This window comes from Crocodylus porosus, unplaced genomic scaffold (assembly GCF_001723895.1).
Source record: "Crocodylus porosus isolate Cpor-Errol unplaced genomic scaffold, CroPor_comp1, whole genome shotgun sequence".
NCBI lineage: Eukaryota > Metazoa > Chordata > Crocodylia > Crocodylidae > Crocodylus > Crocodylus porosus.
In genome coordinates, this window is record NW_017728939.1 from 662,565 (window position 1) to 681,683 (window position 19,119).

A 19,119-nucleotide genomic window follows, 5' to 3' on the forward strand; every position below is an offset into this window, starting at 1 on the left:
GCAGCGGCGCCTCCGTCTTCCGCGCCTGGGAGGAGCGCGGCGACCGCAGCCAGGTGCCCGGGCGGGGCGGAGGGTCCCCGGGGTGGGGCGGGGCCGGGCCGCCCCCCTAACCCCGTCTGTGTGTGCCGCAGTTCGTGGAGAGCGACGAGGACGAGGAGCTCCTGTTCAACGTCCCGTGAGTGCCGCCGCGCTGCGCCGGCCTCGGCAGCGGGTCCGCGGGGGGGGCGGCGCTGACCCGCCTGTCTCCGCAGGTTCACCGGCAACGTGAAGCTGAAGGGGATCGTGGTGATGGGCGACGACGCCGACACGCACCCGGCGGAGATGCGGCTGTGAGTGGGGCGGGATCCGGCCCCGCGGCGCGCAGATCCCCCGGCGTGGCTCGCTCGTGGCGGGGCGTGCTTGGGCTTGGCTGCGCCAGGGCGGTGCCGAGCGCCTCCCTTGCCCGTTTGCTTTCCCGGGCAGGCGCTCGGTGCTCTGCAGGTTTCTGTCCCGCAGCGAAAAACTCATTTCCCTCCAGTACAGCCATCACGTCTCCACTCTGCAGGCTAACGGCACTGAAGACAGCTGTTCAGCCTCTTCCTCATGCCGCAGCTTTGTCAGCGCTCAGATTAGGAACAGAACTAGCCGATTCCCGAGCCTCGGCTCCATCTCTCCAGAGTAGAAACGGTGCTGATGTTGGCAGGAGACATAATTGCCCAGGGAGGAGCAGCCTCGAGTCCCTTGGCTTTCCGCTAGGGGCGGCTCCTCCCCCGCCTTTGCTCTTTCTGATGTCCCGGTATCTGAACTGCCTTCGTTATCGCCACAGACTAGCGTCCGTCTCGGTGTTGCAGCTGCGTTCCTGATTCTTTCCGTGTGCTGCGTTTTATACATAATCTATGCGGCGTGGTCGCTGTTTTCCCAGCGTATCCTCCTAGGGCCAAAGCCAGTTCCTCAGCCCGTTAACGTGGGAGGATCAGGGGTCGGGGGTATAAACAGATAGACTGACATGCGTTTTAATCACTGCTGTCGTTTTCTCCACTCCCAGCTTCAAAAATACTCCCCACATGTCGTTTGATGATGCAGCCAGGGAACCAGATCAGATGTTCAGCCTGAATCGGGATATCACGGGGGTCCTGGAGTATCCCACTAAGTACAATACCTGTTCTTTGCTTATGTTGCTTCCGTTTGGATGCACTAGAATTGGGTGACTGGTGCTCAATGTCCTCTAGGCTGGCTTCTCTGAAGCAAATGTTGGAGGGGGAAGAGCAGGTCCTTCCTTCATGTTGAGACAAGGGAATCTGTCTCTTGCAATGCTTCCCTGCACTTGTTGGGTGAGGCCTCTGGTCCCTAAAGGGTCTTGGAGAGCCTTTTCCCCTGGGGAAGGGAGACCTTGATTGTAGGTAGGGGAATCAGCCAGTCTTCAGATCCCTCTCAGTGCCCTGTCTCCTCACCATATACCTTGACGACGATGAGAAGGGCCTCCTTGTACTGCCCACACCTATTGATTGGGGTGCCGGTTGGGTGCTAGGTGCTTCCTTCACCCTTTGGTGAAGCACCCCAAATGCATCGAGCGAATGCCTAAGACTGGGGACTACACCCAAGTGTCCTGCATGAGAGTGCTCGCTTGTTTTTCCCTAGCACAACAGTGCTTGCCTAACCTTGGCAGGTTAGCACTGAAGTGCTACTTCCCACTGTGTCGGTGGTGGGCTGTGGCTGACTGGTTACATTGCTCAGTTTTAATCTTAATCTGTTTTGTTCTTCCAGAATTGCCCGTTTCTCAAGTGTTTATCACCTCTCCATCCACATTTCCAAGAACTTTGGAGCTGAGATGACAAAGATCTTTTATATAGGTCTAAAGGGAGAGTGGACAGAGGTGGGTGAGAACTAAGAAATGAACAAGACAGTGTATGGTCTGTCTGTCTTCTCCATGGCCCTTTCCAAGCTGTTTAGTTGGGAGCAGTGGCCTAGTTCAGTAATTCTCCACCTGTTTCGTAGCAGGACCCATTTGCCAAGATTGACTTTGTCTCGACCCACGCCACCCTGGCTGCTGCTGCTGCCCCCATCCTGTTTGGGCCGGAGTGTGAGCAAGGAGTGTAGGCCGCTGTGTGTATGGGCTCTGGGCCTGTGCCACCATGCCATGCACACAGCTCTCTGCTGCAAAGCGCTGTGCCTGCCTCCTTCCCCTGCTGAAGGGCTAGGCATCTTTTCCCCCACTCCCCCTGCCCTGATGCAGCCCTGCACCAGGCCACTGTCCCCAGTGCCGGCAGGCAAGCACGCATGCGCACACACATATGCCCCTTCAGAGAGTCTCCTGGACGACATTCTCCTGCTCCCCATACTTACAGGCATCCAGTGGCTGAGGACTCTCCTATGACCCGGCCTCTATGCTGTACACATGCACTTGCTGCCTCCAATTATGCCAAGCAGCTGCCTGCAAGCTGGAACGCTGCCAGCTTTCAAAGGGAAACCTGCACTTTCATGGGTTTTCTGGGGACCTGATCGCAAGCCTTTCAAATGTTCTTGCAACCCACTTTTGGGGCATGACCCACCAGTTGAGAAACACTTGCCTAGTTAACCTGTAGAACTGAATAGGAACCTAAACTGTCAGCTCCCTTTCTTGTATACCCACCCAGTGGGAAGCTAGTGGCAGTGCTGTGTTGAGTTTCTCTGAGAACTATATTTTGTTACGGGCAGGGTTCTGTTAATACCTGGGTATGCATAGAAGAATCCTGCACCCTTGCAGATAGATTAGTGGAAGGAAGCCCTCTAATCCAAAGCTTCTTGAGCTGGGACCGAAGCCTGGTGCCTCAGCAGCTGGCTCTGAATTCGGTGTGGGGGGCTTGTGGAAAGGGTTGGGGTGTTTGTTTACTTGTCTAGAAGTGAAATGGGAGAGGTTAATAAGATCTTAATCAGCCTGTTTTGAAGGCAACTGAGTTTTGCTGAGCTCTTGATTCAACAAATAGTATCTCTTGATTTCAGGCCCATCGCCATGAAGTGACCATCTGCAATTATGAAGCATCAGCCAACCCAGCTGATCACAAACTTGAACAGATCATGCCACAGACCCACTTCATTTCCTAACAGCATTGTCAACCCTCCCAAAGGCTGTGGGTATCCATATATAGAGTTGATGGACTGAGTCAGAAGAAAACAGATTCTTGGGGGGGCTCTTGAGAGTTGAAATAGCTTTATTTTGTGGTGTCTGTCTTGGAGAGCAGAATGGAGTCTCTGCAGAGAGTTAGTTGATAAGGGCAACCATATGCAGTGTCTTGAAGAACCTGACTAGGATCTGGCCTTGGATCTTGGCACTTAGGCAGAGGGGCGATCTAGTGGCCTGATATTACTTGTTTTTCTGATTGTCCAAAGAATATTTTGAGGCTCTCGCTATAATGGTCTAATCTTCAAGATTCGTCAGCAGTGGAACAGCCCCTGTTACCTGTCCCTGCTGCTTTACAAGGGTGTGTGGGGGGTGGAGTTTGAGCCTAATAATGACTTGATGTGGTATTCAACTGTACTGAGGATAAGGGAATGGCAAGCTAAAGACTGCCTCTTGAGAATCTGCTTCTCCCTGAATTCCCAGAAAACCTAACGTCTGAGGAAAGCTAATAAGGGTGTGTGGGTGATGCTGGATTCTTTAATACCTAAGTAAATGTGAAGATCCATGATTATGTAGTTGGGGTTGGTGGAAAGTATTCAAAGCACTGTGTTTGTAAACAGAGTTTTATTGGCTTCTCTGGAACCTCTTCTCCATGTTGGAAGCCAGAAAGCTGGAGACCTAGTATTTGTTCTAGGCACAACTTTCTAACTCTGGCAATTTTTTTTTTCTTAATAAACCTATGGCAGATATCATTGATCGTTCTTATATCCTTCCCTGCTGCAACTCCCTGCACGGCTGTGCCTGCCTGTGATCTGGGACACGGTATGGGCAGTTCTGTGACTACATTTAAAATGTGTACTTAGTTACTGAAAGCTGTTGATGGGAAAGTAGAAAAAAGGTTATGATAACTGGTAGCAGCTTTACTTACCTGAAGAGGAATGCCTCATGGTTGTACTTGCTCGACACAGCTGTACTAACTTAAGGCACTTACACCAGAGTGGTGCTCAGCTTCCTGCCCATTGGGCTGTGTCATCTGGCTGCCAGGGCTTCCTACCCGTTCAGAAAAGCTGTGGGGGAGCAGTGGCAGTACTTGCCACCGATCCCCCACACCAAATACTCAGGCCTGTGGTGGGTAGTGCTATAGTTCCACACACAGGATTGAATGTGGTCCCATGCCACTCATCCAGCCCATGGGACAGGAAGGTTGAGCACAACTGTCAGGGCAGGTGACTGTTGAGCAGTACTCCATGCAAGATCCCTTTGTCAGTGCCCCTGGATAGTAATGCAGGATTCTGTAGGTACTGAGCACTGGAATGAATGGGGGCTGATGTCCAGCCTTTAACCCAGAACTGCACAAATAGGGGTGTTGGTGAATGACTTCAAGTTTGCATCCTGATAACCTCCTCCTCCAACAGATGGAGTAATTGAGCATTAATTGCATAGTTCTGCATCATCAGGGGTGATGATGTGGCATGCTGCACTCTTATCACCTGCTTCCTGCTTTGCCCAAACCATGAGGAAAGCACTGGATCTTCCTGTCTTAATTGCTTCATGGGACTACTAGGTGCACTTGTTTGTATTGTAAAAGTACAGTTTTTGCAGTGGGAAATATCACAGCTTCATGTGTGTTACTGAGCTCCCACCTCCTTAAATCAGTACTGACACCACATGCAGTATTCTTGCCCTGCTGCAACTGAAATTTGCTTCCCCCCCCCCTGTTAATTATAGTGAGCTCTCTGACTTAAACCCACCCGTAGAATGGGACTTAAAACAACTTGGCTTCACTTGGCCTAGCTGAAATGCATGGCATCTCTGAGGCACCAGTTCAGGTCTATAGGCTGAGGACAGCAAACAGGATAAAATGTAGTTTCAGTAAGTGCAGAGTAGCTGCCTCTCTGCCTTGCTGGGAAGTCCTAACACCCTGTGGCAGTGCTGAAAAGTCTTGGGGGGGGGGCAGGCAGGCAGCTTACTGAAGCACTACAGCTCCTGCAGGACTTTAGGCTTACTGCTGGTTGAGTCATAAGAACATAAGACCTGCCATTTACTGGGTCAGACCCTAGGCTGGGGCGGGCAATTATTTCAGGCGGAGGGCTGCTTATTGAGTTTCGGCAAACCATCGAGGGTTGCATGATAAATATTAATTTAATCAGGGGCAGATAAATATTAATTTTCTAAATTTTTTTAGGGGCCCTGCGGGCTGGATAAATAGCCTGGTGAGCTGCATTTTGCCCACTTCTGCCCTAGCATCTTAACTGGTCTCATGTTGGAAGGGGGAGTGAACTGGGTCTGACCAGAGTTTTTTTCCCCCTTGTTCTCTCATTTGCAGCCTCCAGCATTTAAGATCTAGGAAGTTCTGATCTGGAGCCTGTGCCCCTCATTGCCCTTCCTTCAGGAACGGGCCTGGTCCCTGTATGAACCCGGCTGCGCTGTCGGCTCCCACAACACCGGGTGGCACAGAGTCCCACACTTCAAGGATGTGCTTTGCGGAAAAATAACTTCCTTGTGTTTGTTTTGATGACCTGCTGCTTTCATGTTGTGACCCCTCCTCGGCTGGCGGGTCTGGAACAAATCCCTCTTGACTTCCTCTTCGCCACTTCGCATTTTGTAAGCCCTCATCGTGTCCCCAGTCGTAAAACCAGCCCCGTGCTGCCAGCTTCACGGCTGGGAACAGAGGCAGGGCTTTCATTGGTGCCTGCTCCCACACCAGGATGCAGGACAAGGCGACGGATGCTGTGATGGCTCCGGCTGCTGGAGGAGGAGGTGGCAGATCAGCCGTGATCCTCGAGCAGGTGTCCCCGCTGCACCCAGATGGGGGTGGGGGGCCGGTCAGCCTTGCCCCTGTACGAACAGCACTCACAGGAAAACGCCAGGGATCCCCTCAGCGATCCAGTAGCGGCCCCCTCCCCCAGGGATCCAGTGTGAGCCCTGGATCCCCCCCCCCGGGATCCAGTGCGGGTCCCGCCCCGGCGGGAGTGGGGGGAGACCAGAGAAGTTCTTCCCCCAACCCCCGGGGACCACAACGGCGGCCCCACCCCCCGGCTTCCGGGTCGCGGCGCAGGGGCGCGTGTCGTCACTTCCGCTGGGCTGAACCCCGCGCGACCCCTCCGCGAGGCTGCCGGAAGTTGCGCTGCGACCAGTGTCTGAGCGCCGGGGGAGAGCGGAGCGGAGCGGAGCGGGCCCCGCGGAGCCACACGGAGGTGCGCACCCCGCTCCCGGCGCGCGAGGTGGGCGCGTCCGGGCCCAGCGGGGCGGCGGGATGTACCATGTGGGCAGGGGGGCGCCGGGCGCGGGCAGCCCGCCGTGCCGGGGAAGGATCCTGCTTCACTGTGTTTTGCAGCCGGGAGACGCCGGGAGCTGTTGGCAGGCGCCCGCACTGCAGGCAGGGCTGTGGCGCCTCCCTTGCTGCCTGCAGTGTTGGGCAGCAGCTTTTGCAAGAGGCCGTCGAGGGCCCCAGCCCGCCCTGCTCCTTCCCTTCGCTTCCCCTCAGTTTCCTTTCGTGCCCTCGCCCTCCAGCCGCGCTTCGGCGGCCGCCCGGGTTTCCCCAGTGAGGTTTCAGGCAGGCGCAGGCCCGGGCACCATCCGGAGGGCAGCGCGGAGCCACGTCGATCCACCTCCCCCGGTGGCTTTTTAAAGACAGCCTGTCGCATTTCATCCTGGCCCGAAACGCGGCTGCGGAGCCCCCCGGGCGCGTGCGGTCTCGTCCTTGGCGCTCGCCCCGGCAGACGGGGGTCCGGCCCCGGGGAGAAGCTGCGGCGGGACGCTGCCGGCCCAGCGAGGCGCCCGGTGCTTCCCCGGCGCCCGTCTCCGTCCCTCGCACCCTGTGCAAGCAAGGAGACGGTGCGATTTCTTATCCAGCGCTCACATTGCTCCCCACCTGCCTGGGCTGGTGCCGGATGCTCCCCGGCGCTGCTCTGGGGAAGTCGCTGCTGCTCCGTGCGGCTTTGGTGCCTGCGCTCTGGGGCAGACCTTGCTTTGCCGTGTGGGTTCAGGGCAGTCCTGTGCTCGACGTGCCAGACCCGATGGTCATGCATGTTGCATTGGCCTCGGCAGCCCTGGCGCCAGCTCCTTGGTCTGTGCAGGGAGCAGGGCTGGTCCTTGTTGCGTTCCCGTTGCGGAGCCGTCTGGGTGGTCACATCTGCTGGCCTGGGGCATCTGAGACAGACCTGGCGCTCTTTCCTGCCTGGGCAGAGAGTCAAACTCAATGATCTGTTGAGGTCCCTTCCGACCTGAGCATCTAGGAATCTATGGACAGGCCTCGGAGACGGAGTTTGCCCCAGGCCTGGGGGAAGCTGCCTGCCCAGGGGTCAGTTGTTGGGTGTCTGCATGGGCTGGGGCCTCCAGGGCTCTCCTCAGCTGGCCTGAGCCCACACGGGTCCTCCCAGCCTGCTCTGCCTGCCACTGGGAACAAAGGGCCACGCGGTACAATTTATTAGTGCCGTAAAGCGCATGGTGCCTGAGAGCAGGAGGCAGCACCTGCCTTACAGTCCTACTTGACTTGGGGCCATAGCCTCCTCGCCCGCGTGCCTGCCTCCGGGTGCCGCTTGGGGAGGGGTGCTGAGGCAGCCACAGCCCGCGTCGCCCTCCCTGCATTGTCACCAGGGATATAAATACCCTTGACCTTAAGATGCAACACAAAGGAGCAGGAGCTAATTTTAACCCCCGGGGCTGCTGCTAAGTGGGAAGTGTTTGCTGATTCCTGTCTTGGTGTTGTCGGGCTGGGGATGAAGCTGTTCCGTTGCAATGAAATTCAAGCCGTGGACTCTCCCCGTGCTGTCCTTTGTGCTGAGTTTTGCAGGGTCTGTGGTAGGTGCGTGTGGGGCCCATGTCCAGAGAGAGGGCACGACCGCAGCCAGAACCAGCAGGCCTCGGGGTGACCATTTGAAGGGCAGGGCTATCACTGTTGTGGCCCTTGGATACGGGTTTGCAAGGGAGAATCGAGGGACTGGAGCCAGGCCCTGCTGCCCAGCCTCCCTCCATGCCAGAGGTTCAGTCCCAGGGGTTTGCCATTCCCTTGGGGTTGCATTGCTCCACATAGGTCCTTTGCGTGTCCTGTGCCCAGCCCGCAGCTCTGCTCCCCAAGGTGCAGTCTGACCAGCTGTGGCTCTGTCCAGACCAAGCCCTGTGCTGGTTTCGTGGTGGTGCTGAGGCCTGGAAGAGGATACAGGGACTGATCGGAGGCCTGAGAGTAGCAGCCACAGTGTTTTCTTTCCCAATGCAGCAGTGGGTGCCTGGTTGCCGCAGGGAGGCCACCCCTGAGTTTGCTGCAGTCTTGCATGTCTTCATTTCCTGAGGAAGCTGCCAGGCCGAGAGCCCTGGCCCAGTCCGCCCTCAGCCAGGCAGGAGTGGGTTGGCTTTTTCAACCACATCCTGCCAGCCCACCTTGCTCCTGCCCTGCGGGGTGGAGGAGAGCAGAAGTTTGTGGCCCAGACAATCCTGGGCCACTCAGGTGATAGATGCAGGTCCCTAGGAGCTGGACCGAGCCCTTCAGCTCCCCTGGTGCCACCACATGGCTGGCCTGGCTTCCCATCCTGCTGAGCTGAGCTAGCGAGGGACTGGTGAAAGGCTCTGCTGGGCATCTCCAGACCCCCGAGGCGCCTGGCCTGGAGTGCTGGGACCCCTCATCTGACCAGGAGCGTCTCCCACAGGTGCCCGCCGTCGGAGTCCCTTCCAGTGTATGTGTGGTAACAACATGTCTGTCCCCCTCCTGGCTGATGCAGTGACTGTCTCGGGGGCAGAGCGGGAGACTGCAGCGGTAAGGACACGCTCTGCATGTGGCCTGGGCTGGTGGGGGGACCTGCTGGCATACTGCTTTCCCAGCAGTGGTAGAGGGCACATGGCCATGGGGCCTGTTTTCATCCAGCTTTAAACCCCCAGGGGATGGTTTTTTTTGTCCCCCTCCATTCTCCCCCACCGGGAGCGTGCGATTCCTGCAGAAACGCCCACCCACCCTCTCCTGGGCTCCACAGCCTTCAGTGTGACAGGCCCAAGCAGGGTCCGAAGACTGTTGGGTCAGGAAATCCGGTCACGCCTGAACCCACGTTCCTGCCATACCTTGGCCCGTCCAGCCCCAGGCTGCAGGCACACCTTGGCTGGCTTCCACGTGGCGCCCACGGATCCTGCGTGGGCCTCACAGCTGCTGCGTGAGCCCATGCCCTGGCTAATTCTCCTCTCTTGCTTTCACAGGTCATCTTTTTACATGGGCTGGGAGACACAGGGTGAGTGCTGCTGGGGCCTGGGCCTGGTGGGAGAGCAGTGCCCTTGATGCTGCCTGGTTGAAAGCACCGTGCTGACAGCAGGGAGCCATCAGCTTCACCCTGAAAGATCCTTGTCCAGGGTCCTGGCTGCAGGCGGGCGGGCAGGAAATGCGGGCCCTGTGGCTCTGCTGTGGGTGTATCCGGTCTGGATTTCAGCTGTAGCATGTGCTGTTTCCAGCTCTCCCCCATACGCAGTCAGCCCTGGGCCACCAACCTCCTCCCTCCCCGGGCAGGGTTTCAGGGCCAATCTGCTCTCTCTCTGGGACCCAACCCTAGCCATGTGCTCTTGGGCTTGGCAGGACTTGGGGCCAGCTGGAAGCTTTAGGCTGGGGGATTAAGGGTTTAATGGAGGAGACAGCGAGGCCCTTGCTGAACTGGTGCCAGGATATGAGAGCAGGTTGGGGGTGAGGGGGAATCTCTGCTCTGGAGCAGGTGTTCCTGGCAGGGCAGTGCCAGGCCCGGTTTGCTGGGCAGGGGCACCAGGGCCCTTGCTCTGTGGGGAGGCGTCCTACCAACAAGCAAGGCCTGAGTGCGCTCTCTCACCCCCTCAGGCACAGCTGGGCTGATGCGCTGTCCTCCATCCGACTCCCCTATGTGAAATACATCTGCCCTCATGCGTGAGTATTGCTGCCATCTGTGGCCAAGACCATCTGCTGGCGGGAGGGGACTGCACGGACCATCTCACTGGAGCCCACCCCACACTGGCGCTGCTGCTCCCAGGCTTTGTGGGGCTTCGCTCTAGCCCCAGTGAGATGCGAAGGCCCTTGCTCCCACCCTTGCTGGTAGTGCAGCAGGGACTGCAGACTGAGTTGGCAGCTCTTTCCCCAGCCCCTTGCCCCTGTCAGCCTTTCCCCACAAACCCCAGCTGCGACACAGCACCTAAAACAGTGAGCAGAGCTCTCCAAAGGGGCTGCCTCCAACCAGGCTCACCCCCCCTGTGGACTCAGGCACTGGCTAAACTCCTTGGGCAGCAGCAGGGAGGGGCCTGGAGGCCTTGCTCCCGGAGCACAGGTCTTGTTGCCTTGCACCACGGGGCTGGAGTGGGATTCTGGCTCTCTGGTGTATGGGCTGCAGCTGTGAGAGGGCACCGCTTTCTTCTAGTCAGTCTAGTGGGAGCCCGGCATGCAGTGTCCCAGGCCAGGTTTGCCATCCTGAAGAGGTCTCAGGCCGGGCCACATCCTGCCAGGGGTCATAGGCACTGTCTCCCCAGCTCCCAAGGCTGGGGGGAGACAACCATGGGGAAGCCTCCTCCAGCTGAGCCCCTCCCCAGCATGGACCTGGGCTGGGTCCTCTTGGCCAGGCAGAGCTACTTGGTGGGAGCTACTGCTGCTACCCCACTCCACTCCCCCACCCCAGGGCTGCAGGGAGCATTGGGCTCAGGCCCATCTCTGGGGAGCCAGGCCGGGGCTCTTGCGGTCCTAACAGCATTGCCCGTGCCTCCTACCTTGCTGTGGCCACTGATGCTCGGATGATCCTGTGCCGGCCAAGGGGGCAAGCACCAGCCCCAGTGTCAGTGTCTTCCCAGCTCGGCAGCGCTGAACAGCACCAGCGCTGAATGCCCGTGTCCCGGGGGGCTGCTTGGCAACAGCACAACATAGCCACCTGCCTGGGAACGCATGCACAACATCAGCCTTAGCGGGAGTCTCAAGGGCCCGGGGCAAGGAGTCCAGCCACCCCTCAGGCCACACTGTGCTGTGTTGGCTGCTTGCTGCCCTTGAGGTACAGCCTCTCGGGGACCGAGGGCAGCTCTCCCTGCACCAGGGCCCCTTTCCTCTTTGCCAGGCCTAACCATCTGTTTCCTTCCTGCAGGCCCCGGATCCCCGTCACCCTCAATATGAAGATGGTCATGCCCTCCTGGTCAGTCCCTACTGGGGGAGACCCACATGAGGGGGACCCAGGAGGGTGGGGGAGTCCCAGGGTGAAAGCCCTTCATGGGTTTTGGTAGGAGGGGGAGGAGGCAAGGGCAAAAGCTTGAGCCCAGCCTAGGGGGTGGAGGGAGGAGAAAAGGGAATAGCTTGAGCCCAGGACAGGGGGAGCAGCCTCTGCCTGTCCCTGTGTGGCTGATCCTCCTGCTGCTCCGCAGGTTTGACTTGATGGGACTGAGCCCAGATGCGCCAGAGGATGAAGCTGGAATCAAGAAAGCTGCTGAGAACAGTAAGTGGGTGCAGGGCTGGGCCAAGCCAGGCTGGAGACCTCCAGGCTAGGCCCTGCCTTCCCCTTCTGCCTACACTGAGGACTGAGTGGCCTTTGCTCCCAGTGTGCTCAGTGCACATGGCTCTGGCAGGCACATTGGGGAGACCCTGTGGCTTGGCTGCGTTGCCCTAACTCCTGCCTGCCTCCTTGCAGTCAAAGCCATCATTGAGCATGAGGTAAAGAATGGGATCCCGCCCAACCGCATCATCCTGGGGGGCTTCTCACAGGTGAGTGGGGCCAGCAGGTGTAATGGTGTGGGAAGGGGCACATGTTGTCACCAGCCCCAGTTCCCTGTCCTGGAGTTGCGGGCACGGAGGGCAATGGCTGGGGAGTGGCGGCAGCGCCTCAGCCCCAAGGGGTGGTTGGTGGGGGGCTGGTGGGTGTGGTTGTGGTTGCTGCTCCCCCCTCAGAGCCTCCTTCCCCCTGGAAAGCGGCTCCCCGCTCTGGGCAGTGGCTCTGACACTTGCTTCTCTGCTGTCCCCGTCTCAGGGTGGTGCGTTGTCGCTGTACACGGCACTGACCTGCCAGCACCAGCTTGCTGGCATTGTGGCACTCAGCTGCTGGCTCCCACTGCACAAGGCTTTCCCTCAGGTACCGTTCTGTGTCTGCGTCTGTATGTCTGTCTTGTTCCCAACTATCCCATGTGGGGTGCGAGCCAGGGAAGGGCACCTTTGCTGCCCCTTCTGCCTTGGGAAGCCCAAGCACTCAGTGCTTGCAGGGGTGGCCCAGCACAGCCCCCAGAAGGGCCCTGCCATCCCCCACACACCTCTGAGCTCTGGCCTCTGCCCCACAGGCAGCGAGTAACAGCGTGAACAAGGACATCGCCATCCTGCAGTGCCACGGGGAGATGGACCCCATGATCCCTGTCCGCTTCGGGGCCCTCACCGCCGAGAAGCTCAAGTCAGTTGTCACTCCCACCAAGGTGCAGTTCAGAACCTACCCTGGCGTCATGCACAGCTCCTGCCCGCAGGTCAGTGCCAATCACAGCGGTTCCCGGGTGTTGTCCCCCCACCACTTCCCAGGGCCTCACGTGCATCTTGCCATGAGCCCTAGATACACACAGCTCCCCCATGGAGTGGCTCAGTCATGTCCTCACCTTCACCAGAAGCCACAGCTCCCAGGTGGCAGCAGCCTGGGAAGTCCATGAGGAGGCTGGGGGGGTGGGACAGGGGCACATCATATACTAGCACCTGTAGTTCATGCCTGGTCTTGAAGCAGGGACACTTTGCCTTCAGCAGCCCTTAGTCTTTCTAGTGAAGCCTCAGGGGCCTGAGCTTCCTTTAGCCTGGCAGAAGTGGGAAGACCCTCCTAGGCAGGCCCAGGCTGGAGCAGACATGGGGAGTACGGTCCTTTGCCCCCTTGTGCGGGGGGCAGGGGGTCTGCCTTGGCATAAGGCTGCCCCTGGGCCCAGCTGTGGGCTGGGAGTGCCCGACTTGGAGCCCCACGGCACTCAGCATGGGCCCCTGCCCTGCGGCGCCCGCAGGCTGGGGCAGCATCTGTGTGACGGGGCTCTGGCGCTGTGCGCAGGAGATGCTGGCCGTGAAGGAGTTCATTGAGAAACTGCTGCCCCGGATCTGAGCAGAGCCACTCAAGACTGTCGCGGGGAAGGACGCGGAGGTCACGGCCGCCGACCTCGCGCCCCAGACCCGGCCGCTGCAACCGGAAGCCATGGCAACCAACCTCGCCTCCACTTGCGCCCTTCCTCCTCCTGCCTCTGCCCGGGGCATGGGGCTGTCGCCCTGGTGCCCAGAGCCGAGCGGAGCTGTCCCTGGGGCTCCTCCCTCGGACCGTGCACCGTGCGCTCCCCCCCTGCCCTCACACTCGTTGCCCCTGGCGGGTCTCCCTGGCTCCAGCCCTGGGCACAGTGTGCACAGGCCGGGGCCCCCTGGTTTTCTCTGCTGTTACAGTGTTATGGGGGGTGTCTGCGGAAGCCGGGGGGGTGCTGGCCCCCGCTGCCCCAGGCACAGCCCCACACCACCCTCATACAGATAATCGCCCCTCCCATCGCTCTTGCAATCTGTGCCTGCTGGGTACTGCCCCTGCAGGCAAAGACAAATCCCTGCCGTTTACAGCCAGCTCCCTGGCACAGGGGCCGCTGAGGTGCTGGCCTGATCCTCTACATCTCTTGCTGCTACTCCTTCCCTCATTGAGGCAGGGAGTGAGGGGAAGCCTCCAGCTGCCAGGGCCCGCTGCAGGCTGGGATTGCCACCAGATGGGCTCACTCCCACCCTCACCTCACCAGCATCTGGCCCAGGATAACCTGTGGCCTGTTGCTTCGGCTAGTGCAGCCCCTGCTCAGCCCTCTCCTCCTGGGTAAGGGCCCTGCCCTCTTCGCTTTAAGCCGTAGCCCATCAGCACAACCTCCTGCTGGGCCAAGACAGGGCCTGCTTCTTTCTGGGAAAGCAGTCCCTGGAGCTGGCAGGAGTGGCCTGCGGGTGCAGGTTCCCTGACAGTGCAGCTCCCAACAGCACCGAGGCCCCCCCCACACTCCCAAGCTCTGCCAGGCCCTTCCAGCTGAGGGCTGGACTCTCAACACCTCTCCCCTCCCCTCTGCTGAGCTGGCCTGAGGGGCTTGCTGTTGAGCAGCACCAGCCCCCTCTCCCCCGTGGGCTGAGCCTGCAGTGGTCTTGGCCCTGACCCCAGCTGGGTGCAGGAGCTGAGCTGCAAGTGTCTTTTACACAAACCTCTGAGGCTAAGGGCTGAATTCTCACTCCCACACCCCAGACCCAGCAGCCCCCTGCTGCATGGGCCATGCACGGCCCCTGCCCGGGGGGCACCCAGCTGGCAGCGCCAGTGGGGCAAGGGGATACCTGCCCCCCTTGCACCCTGGAGCCTGCCCTGTACAAGTGTGGGGCAGAGCATGCCTGGGGTCTGCTGGGTCCCAGGGAGGTGGGGGAAGGAGAGTAGCTGGACCCTAAATTGGGCCAGGCTTCCCCAGACCAGGCCGAGGGGAGCATAAAACTGGTGCATGGTGGCAGCTGCCACCTCACCCCCCAGCCAAGCCCCCGCTGCACACAGCAATAACCCTTCTAGAGCCTCAGCTGGGGCAGGCCCAGCAGGACCTCATGGCCACAGCCCCCCTCCCTGCTTTGGGCTCTATCCTGCTGGTCACAGCTTCCCCCTGCACGCCAACCCAGTCAGAGACACGGGTGGGGGGGCGTGGACAGAGGGAGCAGCAGCCCCCCGGAGGCTGGGACAGTCCTCACCCACTACCTGTGCCGCAGGGATCAGTGGGTTTGGCCCTGGGGCCCTGCTCGCTCTTGGCCTGGCCCTGTCCAAGGCATTCCATGCAGCTGCTCGCTGCCTGGGGGGGACACCGCATGGAGCCCCCAGGAGCCGGGCAGAGGCGCTGTCCATTCCACACTCGGTTTTTATTTTCTCTTGTCTTCCTTGTATGTGTTTTGGGTTGTTTTTTGGGTTGTTTTTTTCCCCTCCTGTTCCAGAGATTAAATAAACCATGGACCTCTCCCACAGGCCTGAGCTGGCATCTTTCCTGCAGGAAGCTCTGCTCAGGGCCGTGAGCCACCCCCAGGGGCAAGGTGGGGGCTTTCTGGTAGAGCTTACTCCCCCTGCCCCTGCCCCAGCACATGCAAACTACAGGGCTGCCAGAGTAAGAAAGTTTATTTTTAAATAGAAACCATCAACCGCTCAATTCATAATTTAGTAGCATAAGTTACAGACCCAGGATGCAGCAGCAGCAGGGCAATGGTAGTGTTGGCCCAGCGTGGGGGCAGGCCTAGCTCTTACCCCCACATGAGGCAGGAGTGCAAAGCAGTTGCCCACATGGGCTTTGGCATGAGTTTAAGCAAGGTGCCATGGGTGACAGGAGTCTGACATGACCACCGCCAGCTTCAGCTCAGACCTACTAGACCCCGCACACTGCAGCCAGCACCCCTGCTGGCCTTGTGCAGACACTGCCACACACTGCTGGCCAAGAATAAAACCAGAAACATGATTCACTTAACGATTAGTCACTCAACCAGGAACCCATCACCGAGACAGGACATCAGATGCTGCAGACAAGAGTGCAGCAACAGTCATGTAAACATGAGGCACTGGCTCCCATGCCTCTAGCACAGCTCAGAAGGAGCCTTTGGTCCCTTGCTATTGAGAGGAGGGAGGAGCGAGTCCACCCCAAGATAGGGGACTCAGGAGATGGTCCCACCTACATGGAAAAGAAATGGCACTGATGCCTGTGGAAGTGAAATGGTGATGCCCATGGGAACAAGGCTATATGGAATGGGCTGGGAAGCTGCCACAGGCTGGCATGTAGCCATGAGGTAGATGGTAGGAGGGGGCCATGCTCAGGAGCTCCCACCCTGCTCAGGGCCTGGCCATAATGGGGAACAGCTCCTGTGCTCTGCCCCAGGCTGGGGAGCAGGTAGCGAGTGCAGCACCAGGCTAGTCTATACCGACTGTGGTCCCAAGCTAGACAGACTCCTGGCTGTTCCCAGTAGGCTCTGGCGAATGGAAGTGGCCCTGGCCAAGGCTGAGCAGTGCTGGAGTGGGGCAGGGACTGGGCAGAGGGAGGGGGAGGGGCAGGGGTAGGAGCAGGAGGCAGAAGCCTCCCCCCCCAAGCTTGTGGCTGCCTGGGCTGAGGCACCTCCTGGCTGCCAGGCCTCAGTTTTTGCTGAAGCCCATGGGGTTCTGCATCTGCCATCGCCACAGGTCCTCACCTGCAAAGAGGGAGACAAGTTGGAAAGGAGCCAGGAGAGGGGCTGAGCCCCAGGCCAACAGGTTCCCAGCACCATGGAGGGAGGGGGAAGGGGAGCTTTGGGGTGCAGGCACGGTGCTTACACATCTTGTTGAGGCCAAAGGCAGCTTTCCAGCCCAGCTCCTGCGCAGCTAGCCCAGGGTCTGCATAGCAGGTGGCCACATCACCCTCCCGCCGTGCCACGATCTTGTACTTGATCTATGAACAGAGCAGTAGGGCCTGAGCCAGCAGCTCCCAGGGTGTGTGTGAGGGGGAACCTGCCTGGGCAGACCCCCAGCATAGGGGGAGGCAGGATGCCACCCGGCTGCGGTGTATAGGGCTGTTGCACAAGCAGGCAGCCTGCAACCAGTGGCTCCACCTGCCCCTCAGCCAGCCGGAGAGAACGAGCCCCACGCTGTGAGCATGGAAACAGCCTTAAGTGCCAGCCCAAACTGCAGCAGTAAGTGCCTTACCTCCCTGCCGGAGGCTTTCTCCATGGCCTTGACCATCTGCAGGACAGAGTAGCCAGTGCCTGTGCCCAGGTTGTAGATCTGCAAGGACAGCATGGGACAGGACACTTGCTGGCTGTGCTTGTACTTGGGGGTCTGCCTCTTTCCTTAGCATAACCAAGCACTGGGCCCAGCCTCCACCATGTGTCAACCCAGGTAGAAGGGCAGAGACTGGGTTCCTGCATTCGGCAGGGCTGCAGCTGCTCTCCTACCTGGGAGTCAGGCCTTGGCCCCCTGGAGCAGAGCTCCCTGCACCCAGGAACCTGCATGGTGTGCCATGAAAAGGCTTCCCTGGAGAGATCCCCCCCATGAGCTGCAGAGAGCAATGCCTCTGTCTCAATTACACAGCCAGGCATGCGTCAGGGGTGGGAGCCCCATGACACTACAGCCTAGCGGTGGCCTCTAGCTGAAGGCTGGAGCTGCACAGGCATCCCAACCTAATGCCATGACAACTCCTCAGGGCACCATTCCCTACCTTGCAGCCACAGTTCTCCTTAAGTTTCTTCAGTGCAGCAATGTGACCCTTGGCCAGGTCCACAATATGAATGTAGTCCCTGACGCCTGCCAGAGAACAAAGGGTGGTTGCCAGTGCTTCTGGTGGTGTGGGTAGGGGGCAGCACCTGCCTTGCCCCTGCAACCAATAGGCCAGCCCCTTTGCCACCCCCCAGTGGAGCTGGGTCCCTCTGCCAGGGTTTGCCCCATGCCTCCCCCCCACACCCCATGAGCAACTCTGAGCACAGCAGCACACCTGTCCCATCCACAGTGTCATAGTCATTCCCGAACACACTCAGGAACTCCCGGCGACCCACAGCCACCTGCATGAGGGAAGGGCTGTAAGTCCATGCTCAGCAGGTGCGATGAGGAAGAGGGGGAAGGAAAGGAGGCTGTACCTGAGCAACATAGGGCATGAGGTTGTTGGGGATCCCCTGTGGGTCTTCTCCAATGTCTCCTGACTCATGGGCCCCGATGGGATTGAAGTAGCGCAGCAGAACTGCATTCCAGCCCTGGGGAAACACCCCTACCTGTCAGGCCTGGCCCTGTCTCGGGAGGGCACAGAACAGGCTCCCAAGGCCCATGCTGTCAGGCACTGCCCAAGGAGCTGGGAATGTGGGCATAGGGTGCAAAAACAGCTAGCTTATCTGCCCTGCTGCCCTCCAAGTGCCGAGTCTCTGTGGTATGCACAGCCAGCCCAGGCCCTGGGACACAGTCACAGCAAGCAGGGGCAGCACTAAGGCAGGATGTTCCACAGAGGAAACAGGGCCATGGTCCCCAGCAGGGCATGCGCTCCCAGCTCTCAGACCACATGCTCCAGCCTCCTGCTCCTGGGGTCCCCTTCAGCTTGGGGAAGTTTGAGGAGGATGGTGCTACAGAGGAGGCTGAGCCTTTCCCAAGGGGATAAGAGAACTGGGCATAGGTCTAACCCTGCACATGGAGCTAGGGGCACAACTGAGTCCAAGGCCTTGAACACTGCCAAGACCCAGGGGCTGGGCGATCCCAGCTTCACGCGTGTGCCGGGGAGTGGGGGGGTGTTACCTTCTCAGCCTTGCACAAGTCTCGTATCATCTCTTCGATGAAGTACTTGGACTTGCCGTAGGGGTTGGTGCAGCCACCGACTGGGTGCTTCTCGTCCAGGGGGAGGTAGGCAGGGTCCCCGTACACCGTGGCCGAGCTGCTGAACACTATGTTCCTCACACCGTGCGCGTTCATCACCTGTGAGGGCCGGGACCGTCTGAGGCCGAGCCTGCCCCATGTGCTTGGGCCCTGCCACCAGGCTGTGCTCAGACAAGAGCCCTTGCAGAGTCGCAGGGCTCATCTCCAGCTGAGGCGCAGCCGCTCTGAGTGCAAGAGCAGTGCCACAGGGTGCAGCAGGCTGCTTCCAGCTGAAACCGCTGGCAGAAGGCAAGGAGGTAGTGGGCTACTTACTGCCCTCATCAGGGCAGTAGCAGCACCTGGCCCATAGCAAAGGAGCCAGTCTCCCTGCAAGCCGATACAGCCATTATACTACTAACCTTGGTACCATGTGGGGGCTCTAGCAAGGCCCCTGGCTACTGAATCGCTAGGCATACCACAGGGCTGAGACTCTCCTGAGGCACCCGGCGCTTCTCAAATCGCAGCCTTAAGCCCACAGCCCAGCGGCTGCCCCTTCAACTTCTGCGAGATGCCCTCGTGCCTTCCCAGTGGGCGCATATTCGACAGCCCCCAGTCCTCAGCATCCCCCTCCTCCCCTTCAGGTTTGCCTCGGTTCTCCCCCCACCCGCAAGGCTTCGCGCCAGAGCGCCACGCCTCACTCACCTCCAGCAGCCGGATGGTCCCCGTGAGGTTCACCTTGTAGTACTCCAGGGGCTTCTGGACCGACTCCCCCACCGCCTTCAGCCCCGCGAAGTGCATTACTGC

At 59.4% G+C, this 19,119-nt stretch overlaps 3 protein-coding genes across 3 annotated transcripts in view; 2 read left to right on the forward strand and 1 right to left on the reverse strand.

The window, feature by feature from the left end:
* The window catches only part of PITHD1 (PITH domain containing 1), a 4,311-nt gene extending 483 nt beyond the window's left edge, over positions 1 to 3,828 (forward strand). Inside the window, exons 2-7 of the mRNA XM_019547530.1 lie at positions 5 to 53; positions 132 to 175; positions 252 to 329; positions 1,025 to 1,129; positions 1,744 to 1,852; positions 2,959 to 3,828. Coding sequence (XP_019403075.1) covers positions 5 to 53; positions 132 to 175; positions 252 to 329; positions 1,025 to 1,129; positions 1,744 to 1,852; positions 2,959 to 3,060 — 487 coding nt within the window. The 3' untranslated portion in view covers positions 3,061 to 3,828. The remainder of the gene's footprint in view (positions 1 to 4; positions 54 to 131; positions 176 to 251; positions 330 to 1,024; positions 1,130 to 1,743; positions 1,853 to 2,958) is intronic.
* Positions 3,829 to 6,174: 2,346 nt separating this feature from the next.
* LYPLA2 (lysophospholipase II) lies at positions 6,175 to 13,923 on the forward strand. The gene is made up of 10 exons (XM_019547600.1): positions 6,175 to 6,273; positions 8,722 to 8,828; positions 9,260 to 9,291; positions 9,882 to 9,947; positions 11,140 to 11,187; positions 11,414 to 11,484; positions 11,677 to 11,750; positions 12,013 to 12,114; positions 12,317 to 12,493; positions 13,051 to 13,923. The coding sequence occupies exons 2-10, from the start codon at positions 8,751 to 8,753 to the stop codon at positions 13,099 to 13,101; spliced, it is 699 nt and encodes a 232-aa protein (XP_019403145.1). The 5' UTR covers positions 6,175 to 6,273; positions 8,722 to 8,750; the 3' UTR covers positions 13,102 to 13,923.
* A 1,970-nt stretch (positions 13,924 to 15,893) lies between these two features.
* The window catches only part of GALE (UDP-galactose-4-epimerase), a 3,928-nt gene continuing 702 nt past the window's right edge, over positions 15,894 to 19,119 (reverse strand). Inside the window, exons 2-9 of the mRNA XM_019547531.1 lie at positions 19,018 to 19,115; positions 18,259 to 18,435; positions 17,616 to 17,729; positions 17,474 to 17,540; positions 17,201 to 17,286; positions 16,690 to 16,767; positions 16,321 to 16,435; positions 15,894 to 16,199 (exon numbers count right to left, since the gene is read on the reverse strand). Coding sequence (XP_019403076.1) covers positions 16,144 to 16,199; positions 16,321 to 16,435; positions 16,690 to 16,767; positions 17,201 to 17,286; positions 17,474 to 17,540; positions 17,616 to 17,729; positions 18,259 to 18,435; positions 19,018 to 19,115 — 791 coding nt within the window. The 3' untranslated portion in view covers positions 15,894 to 16,143. The remainder of the gene's footprint in view (positions 16,200 to 16,320; positions 16,436 to 16,689; positions 16,768 to 17,200; positions 17,287 to 17,473; positions 17,541 to 17,615; positions 17,730 to 18,258; positions 18,436 to 19,017; positions 19,116 to 19,119) is intronic.